The sequence below is a fragment of the Pyxicephalus adspersus genome, chromosome 1, assembly GCF_032062135.1.
Source record: "Pyxicephalus adspersus chromosome 1, UCB_Pads_2.0, whole genome shotgun sequence".
NCBI classification, from domain to species: Eukaryota; Metazoa; Chordata; class Amphibia; order Anura; family Pyxicephalidae; genus Pyxicephalus; species Pyxicephalus adspersus.
The window spans coordinates 99,127,299-99,152,116 of record NC_092858.1 but is presented as its reverse complement, the minus strand read 5'-3'; the positions used below and the strand labels follow the sequence as shown (position 1 = coordinate 99,152,116).

Below are 24,818 nucleotides of genomic sequence, written 5' to 3'. Positions count from 1 at the left end.
GTTTGGGGAAGACTGGCACAGCATAACCCATTCTCTACTTCCCCTATTTAGAACCAGCAGTAGCATTTTATGCTAGATGTAAATGGTATATCCTAAAGGTAAAAATGAAAAATGGGTATAGTTTTCCTCCTCTATGAATAGGTTTATAACAGAGCATAATGCATCAGATAAAGAGGCTCAATGGGGTGACTTGGCTATCCAGAATAAACTTACTAGTGAAAGATTTCAGTGTCATTTCTTGAAATTAGCTTTTTTACCAACCTGTTCCTATGACATTGCTTTCCAAAATCACATGAACAGCTTATAATGTAGTGAGATTTGAAAGATAAGAGATGAAAGGCATACACTTGGGGGCACATTTAAAAACCAGTAAATGTGACTTTCACCAAACGCTGGTGGTAAATCAATCACTGGTATTTGAAACACAGGCACCAGGAGAATTCAGCTGCAGTGAATGTTTAGTGTATGTTAGATTAACTGCTTTATAAAAATGTCCCTAAGCATTTCAGGAATTCAAAAACACATTTTATTCACACTTAGGGCCATGATATGAAAATAATAAAATATGGAAAGTATGCCTTTGTACATACCTTTTCAGTAACGTCTAAATTACAGAGAAGAGTGTGGCTTATCAAAACCATACTTGTATACAAATGTACAATGTTTTTAATCTGCAAAAAAATGCTATTATTGCCATGAGTTTTCCACAGTTTTACTACACAAGACAACCAAGGAGATGACCTGAATTTGAGATTGAAAATTATTAGAGTCTTTGGGCCTGATTTATCAGTGAACTTGGGTGTTCCAGCAAACCTAGAATAGGATTCTTTAAAGTCATTTGCTATTTGTTATCAAATCTTTTTAATCCTGGACCAGGTCCATCCCAGAGCAGAGCCTTTTATATCTACCTAGAGTTAACTTTTAGGTCTAGTACACATGGGAAGATTTTCACTTTTGATTGGATCACCAATATGATAAAATGAATAAATTACCTAGGAATCTGTAGAAATATAAAGAGCAGACTAATTTTATGCAGCCAAAGTTTTTGGCCTTGAATCAGACATCTTGGACGTTATCCATCAAAAGTGCACAAGTTGTGTCTGCGATGAGGTTTATAAGCGATCAAGCAAATCTGTTTGGGAGCTCACACCTGTTGGGTCTCAGTCTGGTCATGTGGTTCACAACATTCCCCACTACGCAACGATCAGAATGGAAGATTTGTATTGTAATATTGTATATATATGTGTCATGTTTTCGGACTGACAATTGAAAAATTGCCAGCCAGTTTAACAAGCCAGATTACCGTATAGAGAGCAAAATTATCAATGGATCTGCTCATGTGTAATAGTTTGTTACATTTTATTTTCATGGACGTACTCCAGTGACTATTTAAACAAAACATTATAACTCTACGCAACATTTTAAAATGTATCCTTTTTAATAAAGATTATTTTTACAAAGCTTTAAAAAGTGTCAGGAAGAACATTTAACATACCTTTTTTTTTAGTTCAAAGGTTTTTTTTTTAGATAGATAAAATACATTCAGGTGTACAAATGATACATTTGTGCCTTAAATGTAATGTACATATTTTAGTTGTTTACTTAATGGGCAAAAGTTGTAGGCAGATGTTAAAAATGCTGTGAAGTAAGAATTCTTTCACAAATATAAATTCTAAATGTTTTTCCTAACAATTTACAAAATTCAAAGCGAGCTAACAGAATAAAAATCTAACGTAAAGAGGACCAATAGACCTAGAGTAGGTTATATTGGAAGGAGATGAAAGGGTTGTTTTTTTTTTTACTTAAATTGGTGCAAACATACAAATCATCTAGTGTACAAATAAAATTATAACATTTGATATTATTTTTAGTTTGTTGCTAACACTAAGACTATTAGTGTGCTAAATTATTGGTGAGGGGAATTCCTAATATGCCAATGCATTTCACAGGCGTGCTTTTGCAGGGTTGGTAGGAGGTATAGAACTCAGACATCTGTTTAAAAATATATTCATACAAATGGTCCCCAAAGGTCCCCAGAGGTTACCAAATGGAATCAGCTTGAAGAGAAGGGAGAGGGCAAAGGAGTCCCCCTTGGAATAGCCTTGGAAGCAGGAGAAAAAGAAAGGGGGTAGTGTCTGGGAGTTTAAAGTTTAAAGAATTAAAATTGCTAAAAATGCTACCAAGACAAGAATAAGCACAGCAACAAGACACAAGGTAGTCAAGGTATACAACATCAAACATGGATTCCAAAACAGACTGTAGTCTAAAGATGTGCTATTCAAGCTCCTTGGAAGAAGCACAAAGAAATGATCAACACTTAAGAAGCCAAGGAAACAGGTGAGTCATATCATACTCACTTCTGTTCAATACACACTTCTGTGTGATTCACTTAACCCATCTACTGTTCAGAGAAGTCTGGCCATAAAAGGTCTTCAGGGAAGAATTGCAACCAAAAAGCCATACCTCTGATGTGGAAACAAGGCCAATCAACTCAACTGCACGAAAACATAGGAACTGGGGTGCAGAAAATGGCAGGAAGTGCTCTGGATCAATTTGTCAGTAGCAGAAGGCAGATTGTTCACTAAAGGGCTTGAGAACAGTACAATAAAGAGTGTCTGCAGGCAACAGTAAACCTTTCTGAATCATAGGTCTGCTGTTCTGCAAATGGAAATGGGAATTTGGTCAGGATTACTGGTGTTCTCAGTTATGAGAAGTAGAAGCAGATATTTATCCATTATGCAATGCTATCAGGGGGATGACTGATTGGTTCCAAATGTATTCTTCAGTGGGGCAATGACCCCAAACATACAGCCAATGTCTTTAACAACTATATTCAATGTAAAGAAGGACAAGAAGTCTTGGAAGTAATGGTATGGCCTGATCAACATAATTGATTGTGTCTAGGAAGATACAAAAGATTTGAGGCAGCCTACGTGAGCGCACATAAGAGCTGTGTTTAGTTGTCCAAGATGTTTGAAACAACCTACCTGCCAAGTTCAAAAACTGTATGTAAGTGTACCTAAAAGAATTGTTGCTGTTTCAACGGCAAAGCGTGGCCACACCAAATATTGATTTGATTTGAAATTTTCTTGTGTTCATTCACTTTCTATTGTAAATTGGTAAAAATAAACTAATAACACAGAAGTGTTAGGTACTGTAAATACTTGAGTATAAACTAAGATATTTATTTGCCCTCAAAATGCAATTAGAAAAACCATCTCGGTTTATACTCGGGTGACATCTAGTAGCATGTCCTGGAATTGCATTTGCCTCCAGCTTTGCAAATCAGAGCTCTGACACATTCAGTATACTTGAGAATATACCTTAGTTTAATTTCAGATCAGTTTATATAATATATATAGTAAATACAAAATGCAGCTCAGTATTTTGCATTCTCCTTTTCTACCAAAAGTTAAAGGCTCCTTTTTAAATGTGAATAACTCATAGAAGTGACTTAACTGAAGTATGCTCACTATATCGAGCAACTATACCACATGTACCCTAGTTACTATTTATAATACTCATGTTTCCATAGTAAACTTGCTGACTTTTTGTTCCTTGGCTGCAATACAAAAAAACAAACAAAAAACAAACAAACAAAGAAAATAAAAACAAAGCACAAAATCATTCAAGCATGTTGTTCATTTATGTGGAGTGTTTTGGGACCAACTGCCCCTAGTCTGATGTTTCCAACAGACAAACCAAGTCCCGAAGCTGTGTCCTCTCTTTCTCTTGCCCAGTACAGAACTGCTTTTTGCTGGCTTTACTTTTTCACTTATACATAAAAACATAGTTGCTGTTTTGGCTAAATCTTCTTTTCAATCACCCACTGTGTTAGGGTGGAATTGTATGTGGATATAGGAATCTGCATCCTAAAAATTACCCATTATGTTCTCACTAGGCATGGTATCTATCAAGGGTGGTTCTTGATGGCATGCTGGTAGGTGCTCTAAAACATACATTTGTTATGTGGTGATACAAAGTACTTTATCTCTCTCTTTCTCTCATATATACATATGGAGCTGTCATTGCTCATTACATTTCACTGGTTTATTTTATATATAGTTGACCTCTTGTGACTTGTAGTTGACCTCCTTCCAAGCTGCAACAATTTGCTGCAAGCTGTTTTTGAATTGCTATTGACTTGTATAAAAGAAATCAGTTCTTAAATACACTTGTACACAAGTTCTAACTGTTAAGCCTGAAGCCACATAAAATTACACTTAACATTAAAATACAACATGTATTGGGGGGGGGGGCTCATGTGAGGCCCAAATTAGGTTGTCCAAAAACCCCATGGGGAACAAAAGCAGTGTAACCTGTGTACAGGTGGTGCTTTCCCAGGCTTCAGTGATCTGTTGCTCTATTCATTTACAGTAGGAGAAGAAAATACCTAAACTTTGGAATGGGTATGGGAATGTGAGTACTTGACAAACTACCATCCAATGGCCAGCTTGTAATGGTGTCCTCAATTCTGGGTCACCTTGCCTACCTTTGCAAGCATGTGCCCACACACACTCCCTTTACAGACTCTGGCAGTGATATGTTGCCAGGCTGGGGGATCTGCCCCCTCTGTTCAACAGCCTCCTCTGTTACCGCCCTTGACCTGCCCTCCTGACCCGTATTTGTCTTGAGATTAACTAAAGCTCCACCAATTGCATTAATTGCATTAAGTTGCTTAGCTGTGGGGTGGAACCAACCTCCGCTTCTTCTGTCACATTTTCTGACCTTAAGCATTATTTATGTTTTATATGTAAACATTTTGGGGGTTTCATGGTTACATTACCACTGTTGAGTTTAGAGTTTACCATGTATGTGCTTGGCATAGTGTCATCCAGTATGATGCAGAGCTGGAACATTTAAAGGGGTCTTCTAAACTAGTTTCAGGCATCCCAATAGTTGTTAAGCCCAGCAGTTACTGTCTGTATGTAGGGTTGCTATCAATAGCACAGATAGTGTAATGTATAGTTCTTAACGAATAGATTGTTGGTGATAATGTTTTTCTAGATTTAGATTGGTACGTAGTATGGCGGTCGGGAGACTGCTTGAACCCATATTGGCCCTTAGTACATAGCTTTACTTGCTACACCTACCTACATGTGACTTTTGTTTTTTAAAAGTTAACTTCAGATAAAAAAAGAGGTATTAACTGTACATATCCATGACATTTTCTATTGAGTGCCTGTAGATTTCTGCTAATGGATAGAGATCCTGTTGTTTTCATGATCCTAAGAGCAGGCAAAAGTAGAAAAGGCGCCTTTCTGCATACATAATACTTGTTATAGTTGGTGAAAAGATTCTTGAAAATGTTTTATTTATCTATCTGACTACCTTTTCCTATATAGCCAGCATTTACTCCTGCTAACTTCCATCCTTTACATTTAAAGGAGGCTATGTATCATTACGTGGGTTTGACATTTAAGTTCACTTTGAAAGATGTTTTGAAAATAGATGGTCAGTCATGCAAATCCCAGGCACTGCATCAAATGTGAAAGTAATATTATGTAAGTCACGTCCTCTGGTCATGCCATCTGTAACAAGGGAAAATCCTATCACATTCTCAAGGAGTCTTCTTGAGCCTTGCTGTCAAATGAATACAAAGGGTTAAACCATTTGTAATGTTTCAATATCACCGAAGTGAAACAATTAAATGTGTATCAATATTGAATATTGTGTAGTATTTTTTCTATTGCTTTCATTTGTAAACCACATTGAAACATACATTTAATAACCACTAAATAAAGGCACTATATTTTGCCTATGAAAATGCCAATCACAATGGTCAGGGCTGTTAAAATGTTAAAAAGCTCCAACCATGCTAAAGTGATTTCTCAAGGTCAGTGAACAACCAACAGCAGACTAAAGGGTCAAGTCCTGATTTCCTATTTTGACACATGAAATACATTTTTTGATGATCGCCCTTGAGGCTTACATCTCATATATATTATCATTTATTCTCAGATGTTCAATCATGGCAATTGCTCCTGTGAGAGCATGCAAGTATTTCCAATAAGGGAGATATATGGCCCTGAGATTTCCTATCCCTAAAAAAATGCCTTGTATTTTCTATGCTTCTACATACAGCAAAGCAATTACCACTGGTCGTTTCATGCCATCAATACACTTCTACTTCAATGCTGTCCAGCTGACAACCTGCTGGATTAATTCACTATTTTAAATACATTCCAGGAAAGGAGCACAGAAGAAAAGTCATTCTGTTGGTTTGCACTACAGTAGAAAATTGATAGGACATTTAACTACTGTATCTCTTGCACCCATATTCCTCTTTTAGCTGCTCGTGTGTTGTTCAGTGTGCATTCTACAAATAATACAAACAAGCAGGTAAACTTGTTTTGTTAAAGAAGATACATAGCATGTCCTTTCTTTATTAAATAGCCTGCTGGTTTGCAATTTTTTGGCTTTGTAGGTTTGGTTTTGCTTTAAATGTAGTCTTAGGAATTGAAGAGAGCTCCTGGATACAGTCTTAGCAGCATTGTATAGGTGTTGGCCAGGCTCATGACTGTACCTCTTTTCTTTTGGTAGAGCCTAGTTAAGATACAGCACTCCTATGTATTCCTGCTTTGGTGGTGTCAATGCCTCCTCTGATTACACAGGTCCCCTGTTTTTGTCATTCTTTCTGTCATTTTGCTACTGGTTTTCTGCATTATGTTGGCCATCTTCTTACATATCCTGAACTTTAGTTTGTGTACTGTATAGTACATTGCTAGGTGTGTGGTTGCTGTTGTTAATAAAATATCATTGAAAAGGTCATTTATTTCAGTAATTCAATTCAAAAAGTGAAACTCATATTATATAGATTCATTACACACAGAGTGATATATTTTAAGTTTTTATTTCTTTTCATTTTGCTGATTATGGCCTAAAGGTTAATCCAAGCTGCTTGAGGTCCAGTGGTATGTTTCCAAAGCCAGTGATGCTTTGGAGAGTCATGTCATCTGCTGGTGTTGGTCCACAGTGTTTTATCAAGTCCAAAGTCAGCACAAGCCATCTACTAGGAAATTTTAGAGCAGTTCATGTTTCTGCTGACAAGTTTTATGGAAGTGATGATTTCATTTTCCAGCAGGACGTGGCTTATGCCTGCACTGTCAAAAGTACCAATATCTGGTTTAATGTCTGTGATATTGACACTGTGCTTGCTTGGCCTGCAAACTTTCCTGCCCAATAGAGAATCTATGGGGTATTGCCAAGAGGAAGATGACAGACACTAGAAGCATTCTGGGCTTCCATAACACCTTAGAAGTGCTGAAGGCTGATCGGCTCCATGGCTTCCCACGTTGATGTAGTAATTTATGCAAAAGGAGCCCCGACTAAGGTATGAGTGCATACATGGACATACTTTTCAGTAGGCCAACATTTCTATATTGAAAATCTTTTTTTTTTTCTTTGGTCCTCTGTAATATTCTAATTTTCTGAAATGGTGAATTTTGGGTTTTCATTACTTGTAGGCCTTAATCAGCAAAATGAAAATAAATAAACACCTAAAATATATCACTCTATGTGAATTAAATCTATGTAATATATTAGTTTCTCTTTTTAAATTGAATTACTAAAATAAATTAACTTTTCAATGATATTCTAATTTATTGAGATGAACATGTATGTTATATCTGTTTTGTTTAACAGTCTAGTTGAATAAATATTAAAATGGGCAGCATGGTTGGTTCAGTGGTTAGCACTGTGGACTTTGCTGCACTAGGTCACAGGTTTGTATTCCGAGAAGGATATTATCTGCAATGATTATGTATTTTCTCCCTGTGTCTGCATTTCCTGCGTGTCTGGGTTTCCTCCCACATCTCAAAAAAATAAACCATGTAGTAAGTTTAATTGGCTTTCCCTCAAAAATTGTCCTTGTTAATGACATGTGACTTTGGTAGGGACATTAGATTGTGAGAGACAGTTAGTGATTTGATAATGGACTTTGTAAAGTGTTATGTAATACGTAGGCACTATATAAATACTAGCTAATAATAATATTAATAAAAATGACTTTTCTTTAAAACAGATCTATGTACTCTCTCTGGGCCCCCTTCTCAAAGCAACTAATAGTAGGTAAAAAAGGATAAAAGTGAGAATTAAACTTCCATTTCCCCTAACCGCCAAGGCTTTTGTAGAATACAGAAGCCTTAACCTTGGGATAAGACATTCAAATAATGTAGTGTCTTTTAAGAGGCAAGGTAGGTACAATTTAATAGCAGAGGGGTCTAGAAAATGTAAGTAGACCTTTTATTTTAGGAAGTTCCTCTTTACCTATTGGAAACATATGATACTGGAAATCTGTGAAGCAGAAGGCACTCGCCCTGTTTTTTCTTTCTTAAGTAAATTGTGGTATGGTGTTCAAAGTCTACATCTCCTTGGCAAAAGAATCAGTTTCAAAAAAAGCATACCACATGCACTATATGATCAACTGATTTTACAATGACTTAGTCATCTTAGTCATTAAGATTTGATTTGATTGATTTGATTATCTTTATAATAACTTCAGGCTTTATCTAGTTGATTGCTATAGTTGATTAAGATGGAGATAAAGTTAAACCTAACCTAAATTATACTTAAAATAACAATTCTTGAGAAAATAAGAATTGTTATACAGCTAATCCCTGGGTTAAGGACATTCGACATATGGACGCCTCCTAGATACAAATGGGCTTCCATGCTTGCGCCTGTGCAGGACGGAGGCTGGATGGGGGGAGGGGTGGTTTGCATGACTTGCAGAAGAAATCTTTTGCTGTGGGTGATCTTAGGGGACTGAGCTCTTTCTGCAAACTCTTTAATGACCAAGACAAATTCTACAGCTATTTCTTTTTGCATATCAAAACACAGCTTGCTCCAGAAATTATTGAATGTCTAGACTCCATGAAGAATTTTTCTTTTGCTTTGTTTGTGAATAACTCACAGTGAGGATTTTATACAGTAACTGACACCTCACTGCCTAATAATATGATGAGACAAACATCTTTCCTAATTGCATTTATTCAAATAATGTGCATGTTCCGACTTACATACAGATTCAACTTAAGAACAAACCTACAGTCCCCATCCCGTATGCAACCCGGGGACTACCTGTACTTAAGTATGTGTAATTTGTGTTAGGATAAAATAGCTTTCAGAAATAAATTATGTAACCTAAAACTCAGATCCAGGCTGATAAACAAGAAAAATATTGATAAAAAAATAAATGTACCTTTAAGCATAACTAGTGTAAGCATCTGAATTGGAGACTCTTGCAGTCCCTTGTACAGTAGCAGTTGGCAGGGAGAGGGATGAACAGCACTCAAGGCCAGTTGGATGTGTTTAATCATATATATTGACAAGGACAAAATTAACAGCAGGAGAAAGCAGAACTGACCAGAAAAATTACTTTATCGCTCTCCTGCTGTTCTTTTGCTGTGCACCAAGTAGGCTGGGATCAGGAGGGTGCATTCCTTCACAGATGTTGGCCTTTGCAGTGCTAGGTCCCAGGTTTGAATCTTGGTTAGGGCACTATCTGTATGGAGTCTGCAGGTTCTCCATGTGTTTACGTAGGTTTGCTCTGGCTTCTCTGGTTTCCTCCTACATTACAAAAACATGCAGTTAGGTTAATTAGCTCCCCGCCCCCCGAAAAAAATTGACTTCAAACTATATTAATTACGACTGACATATGAAGGACATTAGATTGTGAGCCCTTTTGAGGAACAGTGAGTGAGAAGACAAAGGACTTAGCAAAGGGCTGCATATTATGTTGGCCCTATATAAATACTAGTTAATAATAATAACTGTAATAAAGAAAGTAGTGCCCTCCTCCTGGCTGTGTAAATCCTAGGACTGGGTAGACATTTCTACAAATTCTGCAAGAAAAACAAATTATCTTAAAAGTATTTCTTTTGTGTATTTAGTTGCTTGCCTGGGGTTTAGCTTTAATGGACAGGGTCTAAAGTGTATAAAACATTAGTAGGATAGTTTGCTATTTCTTGCTTTTCATTGATGCAATGTAGTAGAAAGTTTTCTGGATACTTTAGCCACAGCCAAAGGCAGTGCATTTCTCTGTTTATGTGAAAGCTGATAAATTATTTGTCCAAAAATAAAAAGAAGACAAAAACTGATTTTAAAATTTATACAGCCTTGGACAGGATACCATTATATCTTTTTTAACTTTATTTCCTGCTGCTAGCAAAACCTTTTTTACTGTTTCCTCTGTAAAACAACACAAGCTTTTGCAAATAAAAACCGAAAATCTAGTTCTTAAAAAAGCAATGAAGCAAAATTGTTGAATTCTAAAATGACATTAGGGAAGCCCTTGGGCCAAGCAGTATTTTAGAAGCTCCTTAAAAAATGTCAATATATACTTATGTTAAAGAATGTTAAAGAATATTGTTAGCTATATATTAGCCCTTGTAGCTGCCAATCTGCATACATTGGCTTTCCCTGGTTTACCCCCATTTATTCAACCTACTAATGAAAGTTTTAAATGAAATCTTAGTTTTCATTGCACAACTAACTTTAGATGCAGTCACATCATTGGTGAATTCAGAGCAAGAGCTGGGTGGGCCAAGGCCAGTAAGGCTGGTTAGGAAGGAGCTAGATTATGTTTTCTAGTCTAGAAAAGAAGCAAGTTCTAGCTCCTGAGCATTGCAAAAAGCTCACAATGTGCAGTGAAATCAGAGATAGCAGTGTCAGTACAAGGAAGAAACCTCTACAACTGTGCAAGATGGTCTTAAGTGGTAATAGTAATACTGAAGGACTGAATGAGCAGGTGCATGTAAATCAGCTGGAAAACTCAGACAACGGCTACACCTGGACAGACCTGGACAGAGCAGCCTGAAGTAAGGTAAGGAGACAAAATGCTGCTGATCTGATATATATCTGATGAACAATAAGTACCAGATTAGCTGTGCTGCTGATCTGTGACAGTACCCCCTCTCTTAGGGCCCCTCCTCAGAAAAGGGTTCCGCCCGGCTTCTTGGAAAACCGCCTGAAAAAATTCTTTCACCAGCAGAGGGGCATGAAGATCTGTGTGAGATACCCAAGATCGTTCTTCTGGACCATAGCCTTTCCAATGGACCAGATATTGCAGTTTGCCACGGAGCATTTTAGAATCAATAATGGACTGTACTTTAAACTCTTCATCAGCATCCACTTGGACAGGAGCAAGGGGAGGGGAGTTTTGCGAATAACAGTTGAGAATGAGAGGCTTTTTTCAAGGAGAGACACTTGAAAAGAGTTGGGAATCCAAAGACTGGAGGGCAGCCGCAGCTTATAGGTCACCTGAATATTCTGCGATAAAACAGTGAAGGGTTCATTAAAACAGAGAGCAAGTTTGGGAGATGGGAGTCGAAGACGTATATGCTTGGTAGACAACCAGACCTTATCTCCCGGTGCAAATCTAGGGGCAGGGCTCCTCTTTTTATTTGCCCAATTCTTGTGGCGAAGAGCGGATTTATGAAATGCTCTATGAGCCTCTTCCCAGATTTCATGGAAGCTGGCTCTGACTTCTGCGGCAGCCAGAACTTCTGAACCAGAAGGAATAGGAGGAGGTACTCTGGGGTGACAGCCATAGGTCAGGAAGAAAGGGCTGAAACCAGTAGATTCACTGTCACGGCTTTTGCCACGTCGAGGAAAGTGGACCCTCTGTGCAGTCTGCACGTTTGGTGGAGGTATGAGCTGAGGCGGAGAGTCTAAGGACCCCCCCGGTGTTCACCAGAGCACCCCGCAAGGGGTGATGGGACATGCTGCGGATGGCCTCCAGGTTGCGGCCCTGAGACACACCCGTGCAGACGCCAGCTGACTGCAGGTAGAACCGGAGTGAAGTGTACCAAGTTGATCTTGAGCAATCTTGAAAACCAGAGGAGGACCAGGTCAGGGCAGGCAACGAACAAGCAAAGTCAAACAAGCCAAGGTCAGAACCTAGGAATCAGCACTTAGAAACCACCATGAACTGGAGCCTCAAGTAAACACACCTATTGAAAAGGCAAAGAGTTTCTGTCCGAATACAGCTTATATAGTGAGGCTAGCAGGCAGGCTGGGTGGGGACTGAATGAGCAGGTGCATATAAAAAAGCTGGAAAACTCTGGCAACGCCTATACGTCCAAGGCCTGGACAGAGTAGCCTGAAGCAAGGTAAAGAGACAAACTGCTGCTGATCTGACATATATCTGGTCAACAACAAGTACCAGATCAGCTGTGCTGCTGATCTTTGACAGTTACATAGTCTTGACAAACATTAACTTTGTTTAAAAAAAGTATCTTCAATGTTTACAGCAGAAAGACTAAAGTCTTTCACATGCTCTTTTTTTTTAATGAATGAACAGCTGCAGAGTTAATGCTGGAAGGTGGAGTAGGTTGAGCTTAGCTGCCTCAGAGAACAATTTCAGCGTTTCTGCTATAACCTTTGAGAATGCATTGCTTCATAGTGGCTGCAACTAAAGAAGTGAAGCTAATTTGCCAAAATCCATTGCCTAGCTATTGTTGCAATTTTAGCAGGACCTAACAATGATGAAATCTTTTTTAAATTTACCAGCAACTTTTCAGTGGCTGTATGACTGAAGATTAAATGAAAAACTTATTTAACTATATCCCTATTGCCCACAAAAGCCCATATCATATTGTTTTTTGGTAAGCAGAGATTTTGCAGAAATTGCAACAAATTTATAAAGCATATTCACAACTATGTATAAATATATTTATATATATAAAAATTTAGCTGACACATGAAAACTTTCTGTTCTACAGGGTGTCCCAAAAGTCACTATACACTTTTAATGAGTTCCTAAAAATTACACAAGAAACTGAGTTTATTTATAGTTTTAGCATCAACAAAGGAGTAGTTGCAGTTTTACTTGCTAGGCTTTCCATCACGTTCAAATGCCTTGAAGACTAGTTGTATACCTTCACATGAGTGCCTTTATTTTCGCCAATCTTCTGACGCAAGCCTCTGCAACTTTTTGCAGCATCTATTCTCCGACCTCGCTGCAGGCTGTTTGGATTCTTTCCTCAAGCTGTGACAGGGTACAGGGCTTAGTGGCATACACCTTGCTTTTGATATAGCCCCACAAAAAAAGTCACAAGGTGTAAGATCAGGGGAGCACATTCGAGGGGACCCCTTAGACCGATCCATTGGTCAGGAAAATTCAGACTAAACTGGCAAAGTGGGGAGGGGCTCCCCTTGTTAAAAAAAATTCCTCATCTGAAGTTGTGGCACAGCAAACTCCTGATGCATCGCAGAAGAACTGACTATATACTGTCTCCAAATTTTAGGATAACATTTGGAATATAAAGTAAATTCTAAAGTAGACTAAATTCTTAGCTTGGGTGCTGCATCCAAGCTTAATTCCACTGGCTGACCTCCCAAGAGTCAGCTTGGTAATAACTTGTTACAGCCCTCCTATGAAGTCATGGGAGGTAAATGCTGGAGTTAAGCTGAAAATATAGGAGATCGTAGCAGCTTTATAAAAATAACATTCAGGGTACTGCGGACTCCAATAGATAAAAGAGAGACTGTGGCATCAGCAGTGGGAATGGAGCTTTCTCTGCAGTAATGGTATTCTATTCTGTTTACTAAATTGCTGCAGACCCCAGGACTAAGTAGTTTATACTTATAACCTTGAAGTACAGTAATCCTTTAAAGAAAATTGGGATTAATGGAGCTTTTATCAGTGTGTTATAAGCTTTGTATTTTTTTTCCCTAGGCAAATTTAGAATTTCTCAGTTCAGAAGTTCAGCCTAGTCATATTATGACATGAACAAGGCATGCAGCAGTTATATGCCAAAAGAAACACATCTCAGGTCTGTGGAGTACATGAATTTCAAACCACTTTATTTGCTGATAATCTCCTACTAATGACAAAATGTCCTAACACTTGCTTAGTCTTCCCATGTTTATTTTGTCCATTTGAAGAAGTATCTGGACTGCACCTTAGTATTTTAGAAAACATGTTTTGAATACTGTCAAGCTAGTAAAAAATGAAACAATGCTAATTTTGGCATTTAATTAAAAGAACAATATAGTCCATATTGATCTGTCAAATCTAAATGTTCAAAATCGCCTTATTAGCTAAACACCACAAATATTTTAACACATCAGGAAATATACCCCAACATTAACAAACACATAATATTTTTCCTTTTGTAGTATTGGTTTCCAAGGACTATTACATTTTCTAATATGCTGATTCACTGGCTCCAATGTTTTCTTAGTATGATATATGGGTGCAAGCATGGAAATCAAGAGTACTGACATCTCACTGACATCATCTGTATACTGCTTGTTCCAAATCAGTAAATAAATAAATGACGCTGAAGGATAAGTGTGACTTAACTGCAGATCTACAGCAGCTAAAGAATATTCAGCATGTGATGCCTAAGCAATCTTTGCACAATATAGCTCCACCTGCTAACCTCTACATACTACATAACAGAGTAGAAACTAGGATGGCACCTGAGAGTGCAGCAAAGTTAATCCCAAGCCTTAGGAAAATAGGATACAATAGAAAAAAAAGATGGGGGGTAATGTTGCTTATTTTTGGTTAGGCTGATTCGGGTGTTTGCTTACTTTTGTTTTTTGGTTCACACATACATACAAACAAACTGACTACCCCATCCTCTTCAATCATTTTCTAGAATAATTTAAAATGTACTGATTTTTAGGGGTTAATAAGGGCCCATTCACACCATTGCACTGCATGTTTCCCCAACAACTACTAATGTAAATTTTGTGTTTTGTTGGCATTTATTGTAGTGGCACCTCAACACATCCGCTTTGCAGCACGCCATAATATGGTATAAAGCATTGTGCTGCTCTTTGTCTGAATTTTGGTCTCCTGTGGGGCATTGACCACCCATTCATGTTAGCACACAATGCACCATTTCAGACCCCTGCAGTGTGGGCCTACATATTAAAAAAATATATTTGTATAATTGTCAAAGCATGTGTTAAATTCATCTTGATAATAATTGGTAATAATAAACTAGTTTTTAGGTTTCTCTGAAACATTGACACAAAATTAATGATTCAACTATTTATAAATGTATTCTTTTGAGTGCTATTCTGAGAAAATATTATGCAGTATGTTTTCCCATTCATCTTTTCTAGGGACTTTCTTTAAAGGGTTATCAGGTTGTGAGAATTACCAGTAAACATAATTCAGGCATTAATCACTTTCTATTCACATTTAAATAACATCAGCACAAGTCGGTCACATGGTGGATTAGTCATTTTATTTAACGTAAAATCTCTGAGATAAAGCTTCAAGTCATTTTGCTTGACTAAAGACCACAATTAAGGTAGGATTACCAGACAGACATTGTAAAATATGAAAAAGTCAGCTATGCTGCGGTTCACTCATATTCTGTACCTTTTCTGCCTAGTGCTAGATGAGAAAAAAAAAACTCTATTATAGAAAAGCCAATTTTCTAGGATGTTTAAAGACTTCAGGCAGAAAAACAGTATTAAATGCTGCATTTGGCAGGATGTCACACACATACACAAACATTTCCTCTTATAGATACTTTATAAAGCATTACTTACAGTAAAGGCAATGTGCCAGGGATAGGGATATTTTAAATACATATGTTTATTTGAGTAGGGGTAATATTAGTAACATGCCGACAGTAGTAGCTTAGAATATATTCTTACATTGACAATGATTTTGATGACCATGAGGTTCTAACTAAATAAGATATTATAAAATATTATGACCTAAATACAATCATTTTTTTAATTTCAGGTAGACCCAGAAAGCTGGGAATGGCAGGAAAGATGCCGTTTTTTCAGTATTAACAGGATGAAAGGTTACCATGGAGAAGGCAGCCAGTTACAGCCTCCATGTCACTGCATCCCCGAAAGCCGAGAGAGAGTACTGGATTTCCCTCATCACATCCCCGATTTCCACAAGTCCTATCCCCGCAGCGCCTCTGAATCTTGTTCCCTTGATCTGCACTATTGTCCTCCTCGGAGTGCTACTGTGACACAAGATTGTCCTGGTGTTCCTGTGAGTATGCCAGAGCCACGGTCCTCCAGTGGTGGTACTTACCCCAGAATGCACCACAACCCACAACAGTTCGACTGCGATGAATGTATGGCTGCCATTGCCCACACCTCCAGCAAGATCAACCGCTTGCCCCCTACACTGTTGGATCAGTTTGAAAAACAGCTGCCCCTGCATCATGATGGCTTCCACACCTTGCAGTACCAACGTACCAGCACGACAGAGCAGCGTAGTGAGAGTCCAAGTCGCATCCGCCACCTTGTGCACTCAGTACAAAAGTTGTTTGCTAAATCCCATTCATTGGAGACACCCTCTAAGAGGGAATATAATGGCACCAGATATGAAGGACGTGGAGGAGGAGGAGAAGGCTACCAGCACTCCCAGCCTCGTCACAGTAAGAGAAGCAAAAGCAAAGACCGCAAGTCAGATCCTAAGCACCGATCAAAGATGGCAGGGTGGTGGAGCTCTGATGATAACCTTGACAGCGACAGCAGTTTTCTGGTGTCGGCACGTCATGCCATGGAGCATGGAGCTCCCTTTGGAGTGGACACTCCTGAAAGTGCCTTCAGAGACTTAACATTAAAGAGTCTAAAGAGTGGAGGCGGGGAGGGCAAATGCTTGGCCTGTGCTGGGATGTCAATGTCCCTAGATGGGCAAACGCTTAAAAGGAGCACATGGCACACAATGACCGTCAGTCAGGCGCGGGAAGCATATCCAAGCTCAGGCAGCCATCACCAAGACAAGATGCTGATGCTTCAGGAGGCCAAGGGGAAAGAGCGAGGATATCATTACCTGCAGGTAGGAACAAATGATGCGTTCTTATTAAAATCTTTTTTTATTAGCTTACATATTATCATTTACTGCTTTCTACTTTAGCATTTTTTTAAAGGTCAGTCATGTTCCTACATGAATGCAAAGATTAAGAGATGTATAAATAAATAAATAAGTAAACTTATCTAATTGAAACTACAACAGATTTAACTAATGTAATAATTCTAGCCAATTTGATCCTACAAAAAGAAAGCAAATAACTTAAAAATACAGTATATCATTATTATATATATAATATATTATTATTATCATTCTGGAACATTTATTAAAATATTCTCAATTGTTATGTTTCTTCTACAATACTGGCTTAAATCACAGATTTTGAGGACAGCCCCAAAATGAAAATGCTAAGTGAGTGAGCTCCGTTCTCATAATGCTTTGCTATAGAGTTACAAGAAGCAGACGGCAGGGTTTGTCAAAATTGACATCTTTTATTTTGCCAAAAATTTGAATTTGACTATTCAGACAATTTGAGAACAGGTTATGGTCTTTAGTCTTCAGATATTATTTATGTGGACAAACAAAGATAGCTAAAACTTATATTTAAGTCAAACTGTTCTGATAACACAGTTTGTACACTGCTGCCCTTATGGTACCTACAAATCAACTGGTAAGTTCATAAGTTCACCACATCTTTGCAATGCTTCAGTATACAAAAAAATCAACTAATTCAAGGCCACCACTTGCAAAGTACCATTGACCAATGGGTCTACACATAATAGCAGTGGACAGTAGTTATTACCAAGGGGTGATAGGGGTCCAGACCACATTTGTAGTTAAGCAGGCTGGTCAATATTTGTATACAAGTCAGAACATTCAGAGATCTAATTTAACTGAAGCTTAACTGACTTGCAGGCTTCATAAGTTTCATAAGTCTGCCATTCGGTAGAGATTGCAGTTTAGAGGCTTAAATAACTCATGAGTGTTAGCATATTTGTTTTTCAGATATTGCTAATGCTTACTACACTGCCCTTGCTATTTGCATAGTTATTGCTCTAATGCCATTGACCTCATTATTGACCACTTCAGTAAGAAAATAAGTAAACGCAGCACATACAGACCTTTAAAAATTACATTTTAAAATGTATTCATATTTACAATGAAAAACACATGTTGCTTACAGTTTGGATTTTGACCTTAATTATCTATTTTTTGTACTCTGAAGAGAACTGTAATTCTAGTAATTTATATGCAAGCTGCAAACCTCTTCTCTGTGTTAAGGCTTAGCAATAAGCAGATTAATCTTTATTCAGCTATAATGCAATCAATGTATACAAAATATGCTAATATAACTTTGAAATTGACTACGGTCTGTTAGTTGCAAAAGGCATAAAGAGATGGCATATTGCTGAGGCTCTTAAATACACTGAATATGAAATACACATATGTTATGTCAGCAATTTATTATTACAGTAGGGCATGCAGCTGTCTTATGTGGGGTCAGGTACAAGAAAATTTGACTTTTAATGTGCGAAGGGTACTGTATTCGGTAGGTGTTTTTCAGATCTTTTCCAATAATGCGGTATGCATGTATGGTTGTGATTAGACTACAAAATTGTTGCTCATTTATGCTAATGGATGCATGTGCATGCATGCTTAGTACAGCATGAATGGTACATTTATGCTTTCGCTATAATTGGCAGTATGAGGAGTTCTATGTATGCTTGCATAGATGTGTATGTTTAGTAATGTATTTAGTTATAAGAATTTCCTGAATGTTCTGTGTTTATATAATAAAATAATTATTGTTGTGATATCATAAAGTTCCTATTTTATTAAACTGACAAATTGTTATTGGTATAGTTTAAAGTGTATGTACAGAGATATTTTGTTTTTTTTTGTTTTGGTAGAGTGGAAAAAGGGACAAATAACTCTCCATTTTTACCTATTTATTTTAAAGTCTGTTTACCATTGGGGACACTTCCTTTTGCTTCCTATCCCTGGGATGCAACAGGAAGCTAGGGGAAATCCATAAAAAATTCCTATCTTAGACAGCTGTACAGGAGCAGTGTCCTTAAGAGAAGTTTTCCCCTTAGCCATTGTTTTGGGAACAGCTCGAAAACTTTGAGTTTCTCCTTAGTTTCTTTAGTCACCAGAACAAATAGAGGGGTGAATATTCCCAACAAAAATAAAAAAAATGTACAGAAGATCTAACCTGCTTTTCACTCTATGCAAAACTAAAAAAATCAATGTAAAAATACACATTAACTATAAATTCTTTTGCAGTACATTGAGGTATAAATTCTTTGCATTCAGATATACATATAAAGGTATATTTAGCTGTAATTCTGTAGCTTAAAAAAAGAATGTATACGGCAAGGAACTTATCCAACCATTGTGTACACAGAGTACCCATTGCAACCAGGGTGTAATCACAAATCAGGGCCTGTGTGATGATGGTCTGTGCCCATTCCTTCTGAAATATACCCTATGGTGAGCAAGATCAACTTTTACAGATTTACTTTATTTATCCCAACTGCAAGGTTTGAATTCAATGGAAAAATAGAAGCATGGGGTAGGAGCAAGCACAAATGCATTACAGATTGCCCACTCAAGGCTAACTGGTCCATTCTTTTTTTTAAACTGTAGAAGGTGCTGTGGTGGGGATGAAACCCAGCATTCAAGCACAGCAAAGCAACAGTAATAACCTCTGACCCACCATACTGCCTAGCCCCAGCACACTGCACAGTATATTTCCATTAACTTATTACAGCCTCATGATACACAAAGATAATGCCATTACAAAATGCTCCATCGCTAAATAATTTATTATTGGTATGAAACTTCCTCATTCCGACTTGGAGCTCCTCTGTAATGGCAACCATAGCAGTCAGAAGCATTCTTACACTTTTAAAAATGTTAAAGAATGAAATCAACTATAACGGGTGCGTAGTGCAGAGTAATAGGTGCTAAAAGAGGGGGTTTTTAAAGTAAACTGCAGGCTGCTATTGGTGACATCTGAAAGTGCTGGTCACCGAACGGTACAGTTTACAGTTGGTCCAAAACATCAGTACTTTCTAAGTCACTGATTTGGAGCAGGTAGGAGTTCTAATTTTTCTTCAGTCTTTACTTGCTTTGAGTCAGTGGCTAAAATATTGAGGATAAAGACTGGCAGACAAATAGCATTTTCTGGGAGATGTCAGCAAAGGCAGCAAAAATATTTATTCAAATCAAGATTTCCTTAAAGAATTACAAAGTCATTATTGTGTTCAAGCTCTTCCTCGTCTGTCTCTGTCACTGGTTACTGTCAGCAGGGTTCTCTCCTCCTGTATCACTGTCTGTATTAGTCTGTCATTTGCAATCCCTATTTAATGTACAGCGCTGCGTAATATGTTGGCGCTATATAAATCCTGTTTATTAATAATAATAATAATAATAATAATAATAATAATAACCAAGCTATTTGTCTGTAGAAAATATGGTTATTTAATTATGGAAGAGATAAACAGCCTTGATGCAAAAGATGTGATTAAAGCAAAATTCTGTGTGTTCATGTGTGAAGGCATTCTGTATGTACAATTGCCTGTATATTCCTAAAATGTGTGCAATTGACAGTGCCTAAATATATTGCCATTTGAAATGACAGGTTCAAAAATTGCGTTTATTTACCCTTACATTTTAGCAGGTAAACTGCTCTCTGTCAAAGCTTTATGACAGTTTGATGAAAACGATAAAATAGTTTAACAGCCTGCTGTGTTAAATGGTTTGTCTGGTGAGAGCCGTTGATGCAGACATAGTTGCCGTACTGATTCACTTCCGTTTCTTTGAATCCTCCAAATGGTACCTTTTCAGTTCTTCTCATTTAAGGTACAGAGGGAAGTTCACTGTTCTAATGTAATAACATGATTCTAACTATTGCTTGGCAAAGGACAATAAAATGGTTGGTACAACATGTGTGTTGGCTAAATAGAACTTTTGATTGCTCTCCTCACCATCTGCTTACTATTGTTCATCAGGGCAACAAGCCCATACTCTGTATCCTAATATGCCATGGTATAAGCATGGATATGTAAAAATATTTCCCTTTTTATATGTTGTCGTTACGAAGTATTAAAATTGCAAAAAATCACAACAAACAGAAAAAAACAAGTTTTCTATTAAGCCAGTTTTGTTTTTTTCTTTGTTTAAACAGTCTCAGATCAGCAGTTTTGTAAGTGATTTTGAGTGTTTTTACAACTCAAAATCACTTGCAAAAAAAAGTACCTTTGGACTGAATAGGTTTGGTAGTTATCCTATATTTGATAGGCAGCAGGTGGTGACAGAATGATTTTAAACAATGATGACAAGAGCTCCATCATCATTGTTAAGATTTGTTCAGCCAATCATAAAAAAGAAAAATGAAGACACCCCATCTAAAAGCGATCCATATTAATCTCTATGTTACTACCTCACATCATCATTTTCAATACATGCAATACATAGACATTATTCCTGTACACCCATCATGTGACACAAAGCCTAGGCAATGATCACATGGTGCCTGACTACCAGGGGCATTGTGTTTGATTCAATCCATTAGAGAAGGGGTCAGAAAACTTTTTTGACCACTAAGCCCTTTCAGGGGTAGGCAGGAGCACACTAGGCCGAACTGTCTCTCAAGTTCGCCCTAATTGCTCTGCCCCCCACCAGGGACGCTCCCTGAAAGGAAATCCCTCTCCTTTACAATGCATACAGAGGAGAGGGAACGTCCCCTGAAAGGATATCCCTCTCCTCCCCAATGCATATGGAAGAGAGGGAATGTTCCCTAATTACCCCGGCGGAGGAAGTGTTAACGCCGGCCGCGGTAAATAGAGAAGGGAGCCACCACACGGAGGCTGAAGAGCCGCATGTTGCCCTGGAGCTCCGGCAGCTCCGGTAGTTTTTTCCGGTTCCGCTGCGGGTTACTGGCCAGCATTAGGCCAGATTGGCCAGGAGGCATTAGGCCTGAACAAACTATCAGCTAGGCTATATCTTGCCTAAAGGCTGGAGTTTGCTGACCCCTGCATTGGAGACTGCATAGTGTAATATTTAGTGTCAGACAAACTTGTGATGTGAGGGGATGAACAACACACAGGCTGCATAGATAGATAGAAATTAGTCTTTTTAACCCTAAAGTATGTGTAGAGGGGTTTGTTTTTGTAAGGTATGGATGAAGTAGTATACTTCCTCAATTTTTTCAATAATTATCAAGTTTCGGCCCCCTGTATTTGAGTTTGACACCCCTGGTCTTGATTAGGTTCTGTATAGTAGATTCAGGACATCCTTTTTGTTGCTGATAATTTTACTAGTGATGCACCCCAGTTAAAACGCAATAAAAACACGGGTAAATGCAAAAAAACACAAGAAAACATGGGAAAACAGGGTATAGGCGTTTTCCAGCATTTTAAAGCAAGCTTTAAAATGCTAAAAACAGTGCATAAAAACGCATATAAACGCAATAGGAACGTTTACATGCGTTTTTAAAAAACATCCATGTAGACCCAGCCTTAGGTCAATAAAAAGGGTAATGTAAAAATAGGTATTGTGTTAGAAACTATGGAGGTTTTTTTTCCTAAAAGTGTTTGGTATTGTCTAGAATTTCCAATTAGAAAAGAAGGGCAGTAGCTGCTATAGTTTTGCATATGCTCAGTAATTAACTAGCCTACTCAGCGTCTATCCTGTCTATTTATGATAGCACACTTTTGCAAAAGCTAACAAATTAGGGATGTTTTATGCCTATTTGCTGATAAGTTTGTCCGTAATTGGTTTCTAAAGTAATTAGTATTTTTTTTAGGAAACAGAAAACTCTTATTCTTTGAAAAATGCTGTAATTACTGTATTCTTCTTTCCATTGATTTCAGATATTTGTTTTTTTACAGTGTCTGAATAACATATTTTTTTTCATAAAAGATTGAATTTTTTGTTTTTAGCGCCTATTTTGCCTAATAGAACGAGGCTCCAATAGGTTCATTTGTTGCCATGATAGTTTTTGAGTTTTTGCCATTGTAATCAATTGACCCTACTCTTTAAAGCAGACCTAAACAGCAGGCCAATTTAGAGATACAGGTACTTGCTAAATCCGTTAAAACACAAAAAATCTTTATTTAAGGAACTTAACAGGATACAAAGAGATAAATTAAAATACAGTAAAGTAGATTAAGCTTCTAATAGATGATCGTTGGGCCAGCTATAGATTTATTCAACATGTACATTAGGTTTGGAAAAATAAGCGTAAGGAGTCTCTTACCCGACGCATTTCGCCTAACACATACTATTATGTATTAGGCCAAATGCGTCGGTAAGTGCAAAAGCCCTCTCTCCTATCCCTCTTTAGTCTACAATTTATCAATGGTCTTGGCACTATCTAGTACTATCTAGACTAATTAATTGATTCTCCCCTCTGGTATCTTTTCTCTTTCCCCCTCTTCCTAGTTGATTTTAGAGATACAGTTTTATTTAGTATTAGGAGAGTTTAGCTTTAAAAAAAAATCCAAATCACAACACGGTACCAGTTTTCGAGCACTATAGGGCCTATTGGTTTAGTTTGGTTATATAACATGCATTGATTTCTTGCTAGAAAAATCTTTGTTTTTTTTAAGTGTATGTTTAGCCAAATTTTCCTTTGTTCTTTTGGATAAAGCCGGGTAGCGATTGAAGGTCTTGAGAGTTTAAAGTTGGCTGTCAGGTTTGGATTGCTGTTCATTTCCAAGTTAGTGAGACTTAGCCTCTTTATTTTTCCTGGTGAGCATTGGCACAGGCATTTTACAAGATTTTGGTAAAAATTTTCTTATTGCATACTCAAGGCTGTATATACAGTGTGTATATATATATATATATATATATATATATATATATCAATTGTATGTTTACACATATACAAGATAATGTTCACTATCTATATTTGCTCTTCATAATATACCATAGTTTACAGACTTATTGGCCCTGATTTATTAAAGCTCTCCAAGGCTGGGGAGAATACACTTTCATGAGTAAAGCTGGTTGATCCAGCAAACCTGAAATGGATCTGGTCCAAGATTTAAAACGTTTGCTGGCTAATAGCAAATGATTTTTAAAAATCCTTTCAGAGTTTTCTGGACCACCCAGCTTCACTTCAGAAAGTGTATTTTCTCAAGCCTTGGAGAGCTTTAGTAATTCAGGGCCATTGTGATAAAGTAGTTTTCTAAAGAAGACCGTTTTTATGAACTGTTACCTTTTTTTAAGGCTGGTGGCTAGAGAATTAGAATTTGATAAAGCGACAGCAGGCCCAGTCATATCTGTGCACTTTAACATGTTTATTAAGGCAGCCTGTTTGTAATTTATGGGCTCTCCACTGTGCAATCTAAGTGCAAAAAAGCATTGTACCAAACTACCATGTATTTGTGTGCATTGTGGTTTGCTACAACACTGGTTGCCTTGCTCTATTTAGGTGCAATTCACACCACACTGCACACAAATACACAGAAGGGTGGTTCCTTGCTTTTTTGGCCTTCTACCACATGGCAGAAAAAAATGGCACCGCAAGATGGTTAAGCACAGGGACCCTGATTTGCTACGGTTCTCCAAGGCTGGAGAGAATACACTTTCATCAGTGTAGCTGGGTAATCCAGCAAACCTGGAATGGATTTTCTAAAAAGTCATTAGCTATTTGTTAGATATGTTAAATGTTTTCAATCCTGGACCAGATCTATCCCAGGTTTGCTGGATCACCCAGCTTCACTGATGAAAGTGTATTCTCTCCAGCCTTGGAGAAATTTAAAAAATCAGGGCCATTATGTATGTTACTGTGTGTAACCACAATGTGAATTTCTAAATGGACCTTAAATCAGTAACAAGCCTGGACAAAATCTTTAAAAAAACTCCAAAAACTTTGGGGTAAGCAACAAAGCATTTATAGGTGGAACAGGTTTGAGGGTTTTTTGCAGGTTGCTTATTTCTGTAGTATGAGAGAAAATCTTTATTATTTTTATTCTAACAGGTACGCCACCAACAACTTTACTGAACCACCTGTGACCCTTGCTTGCTATCAGGTTTTTCAGATAAATAATTTGGA

At 37.6% G+C, this 24,818-nt stretch overlaps 1 protein-coding gene across 1 annotated transcript in view; it reads left to right on the top strand.

The window, feature by feature from the left end:
* DLGAP3 (DLG associated protein 3) overlaps positions 1 to 24,818 on the top strand; it is a 208,617-nt gene that overhangs the window by 104,857 nt on the left and 78,942 nt on the right. The window contains exon 3 of the mRNA XM_072409062.1: positions 15,719 to 16,777. Coding sequence (XP_072265163.1) covers positions 15,776 to 16,777 — 1,002 coding nt within the window. The 5' untranslated portion in view covers positions 15,719 to 15,775. The remainder of the gene's footprint in view (positions 1 to 15,718; positions 16,778 to 24,818) is intronic.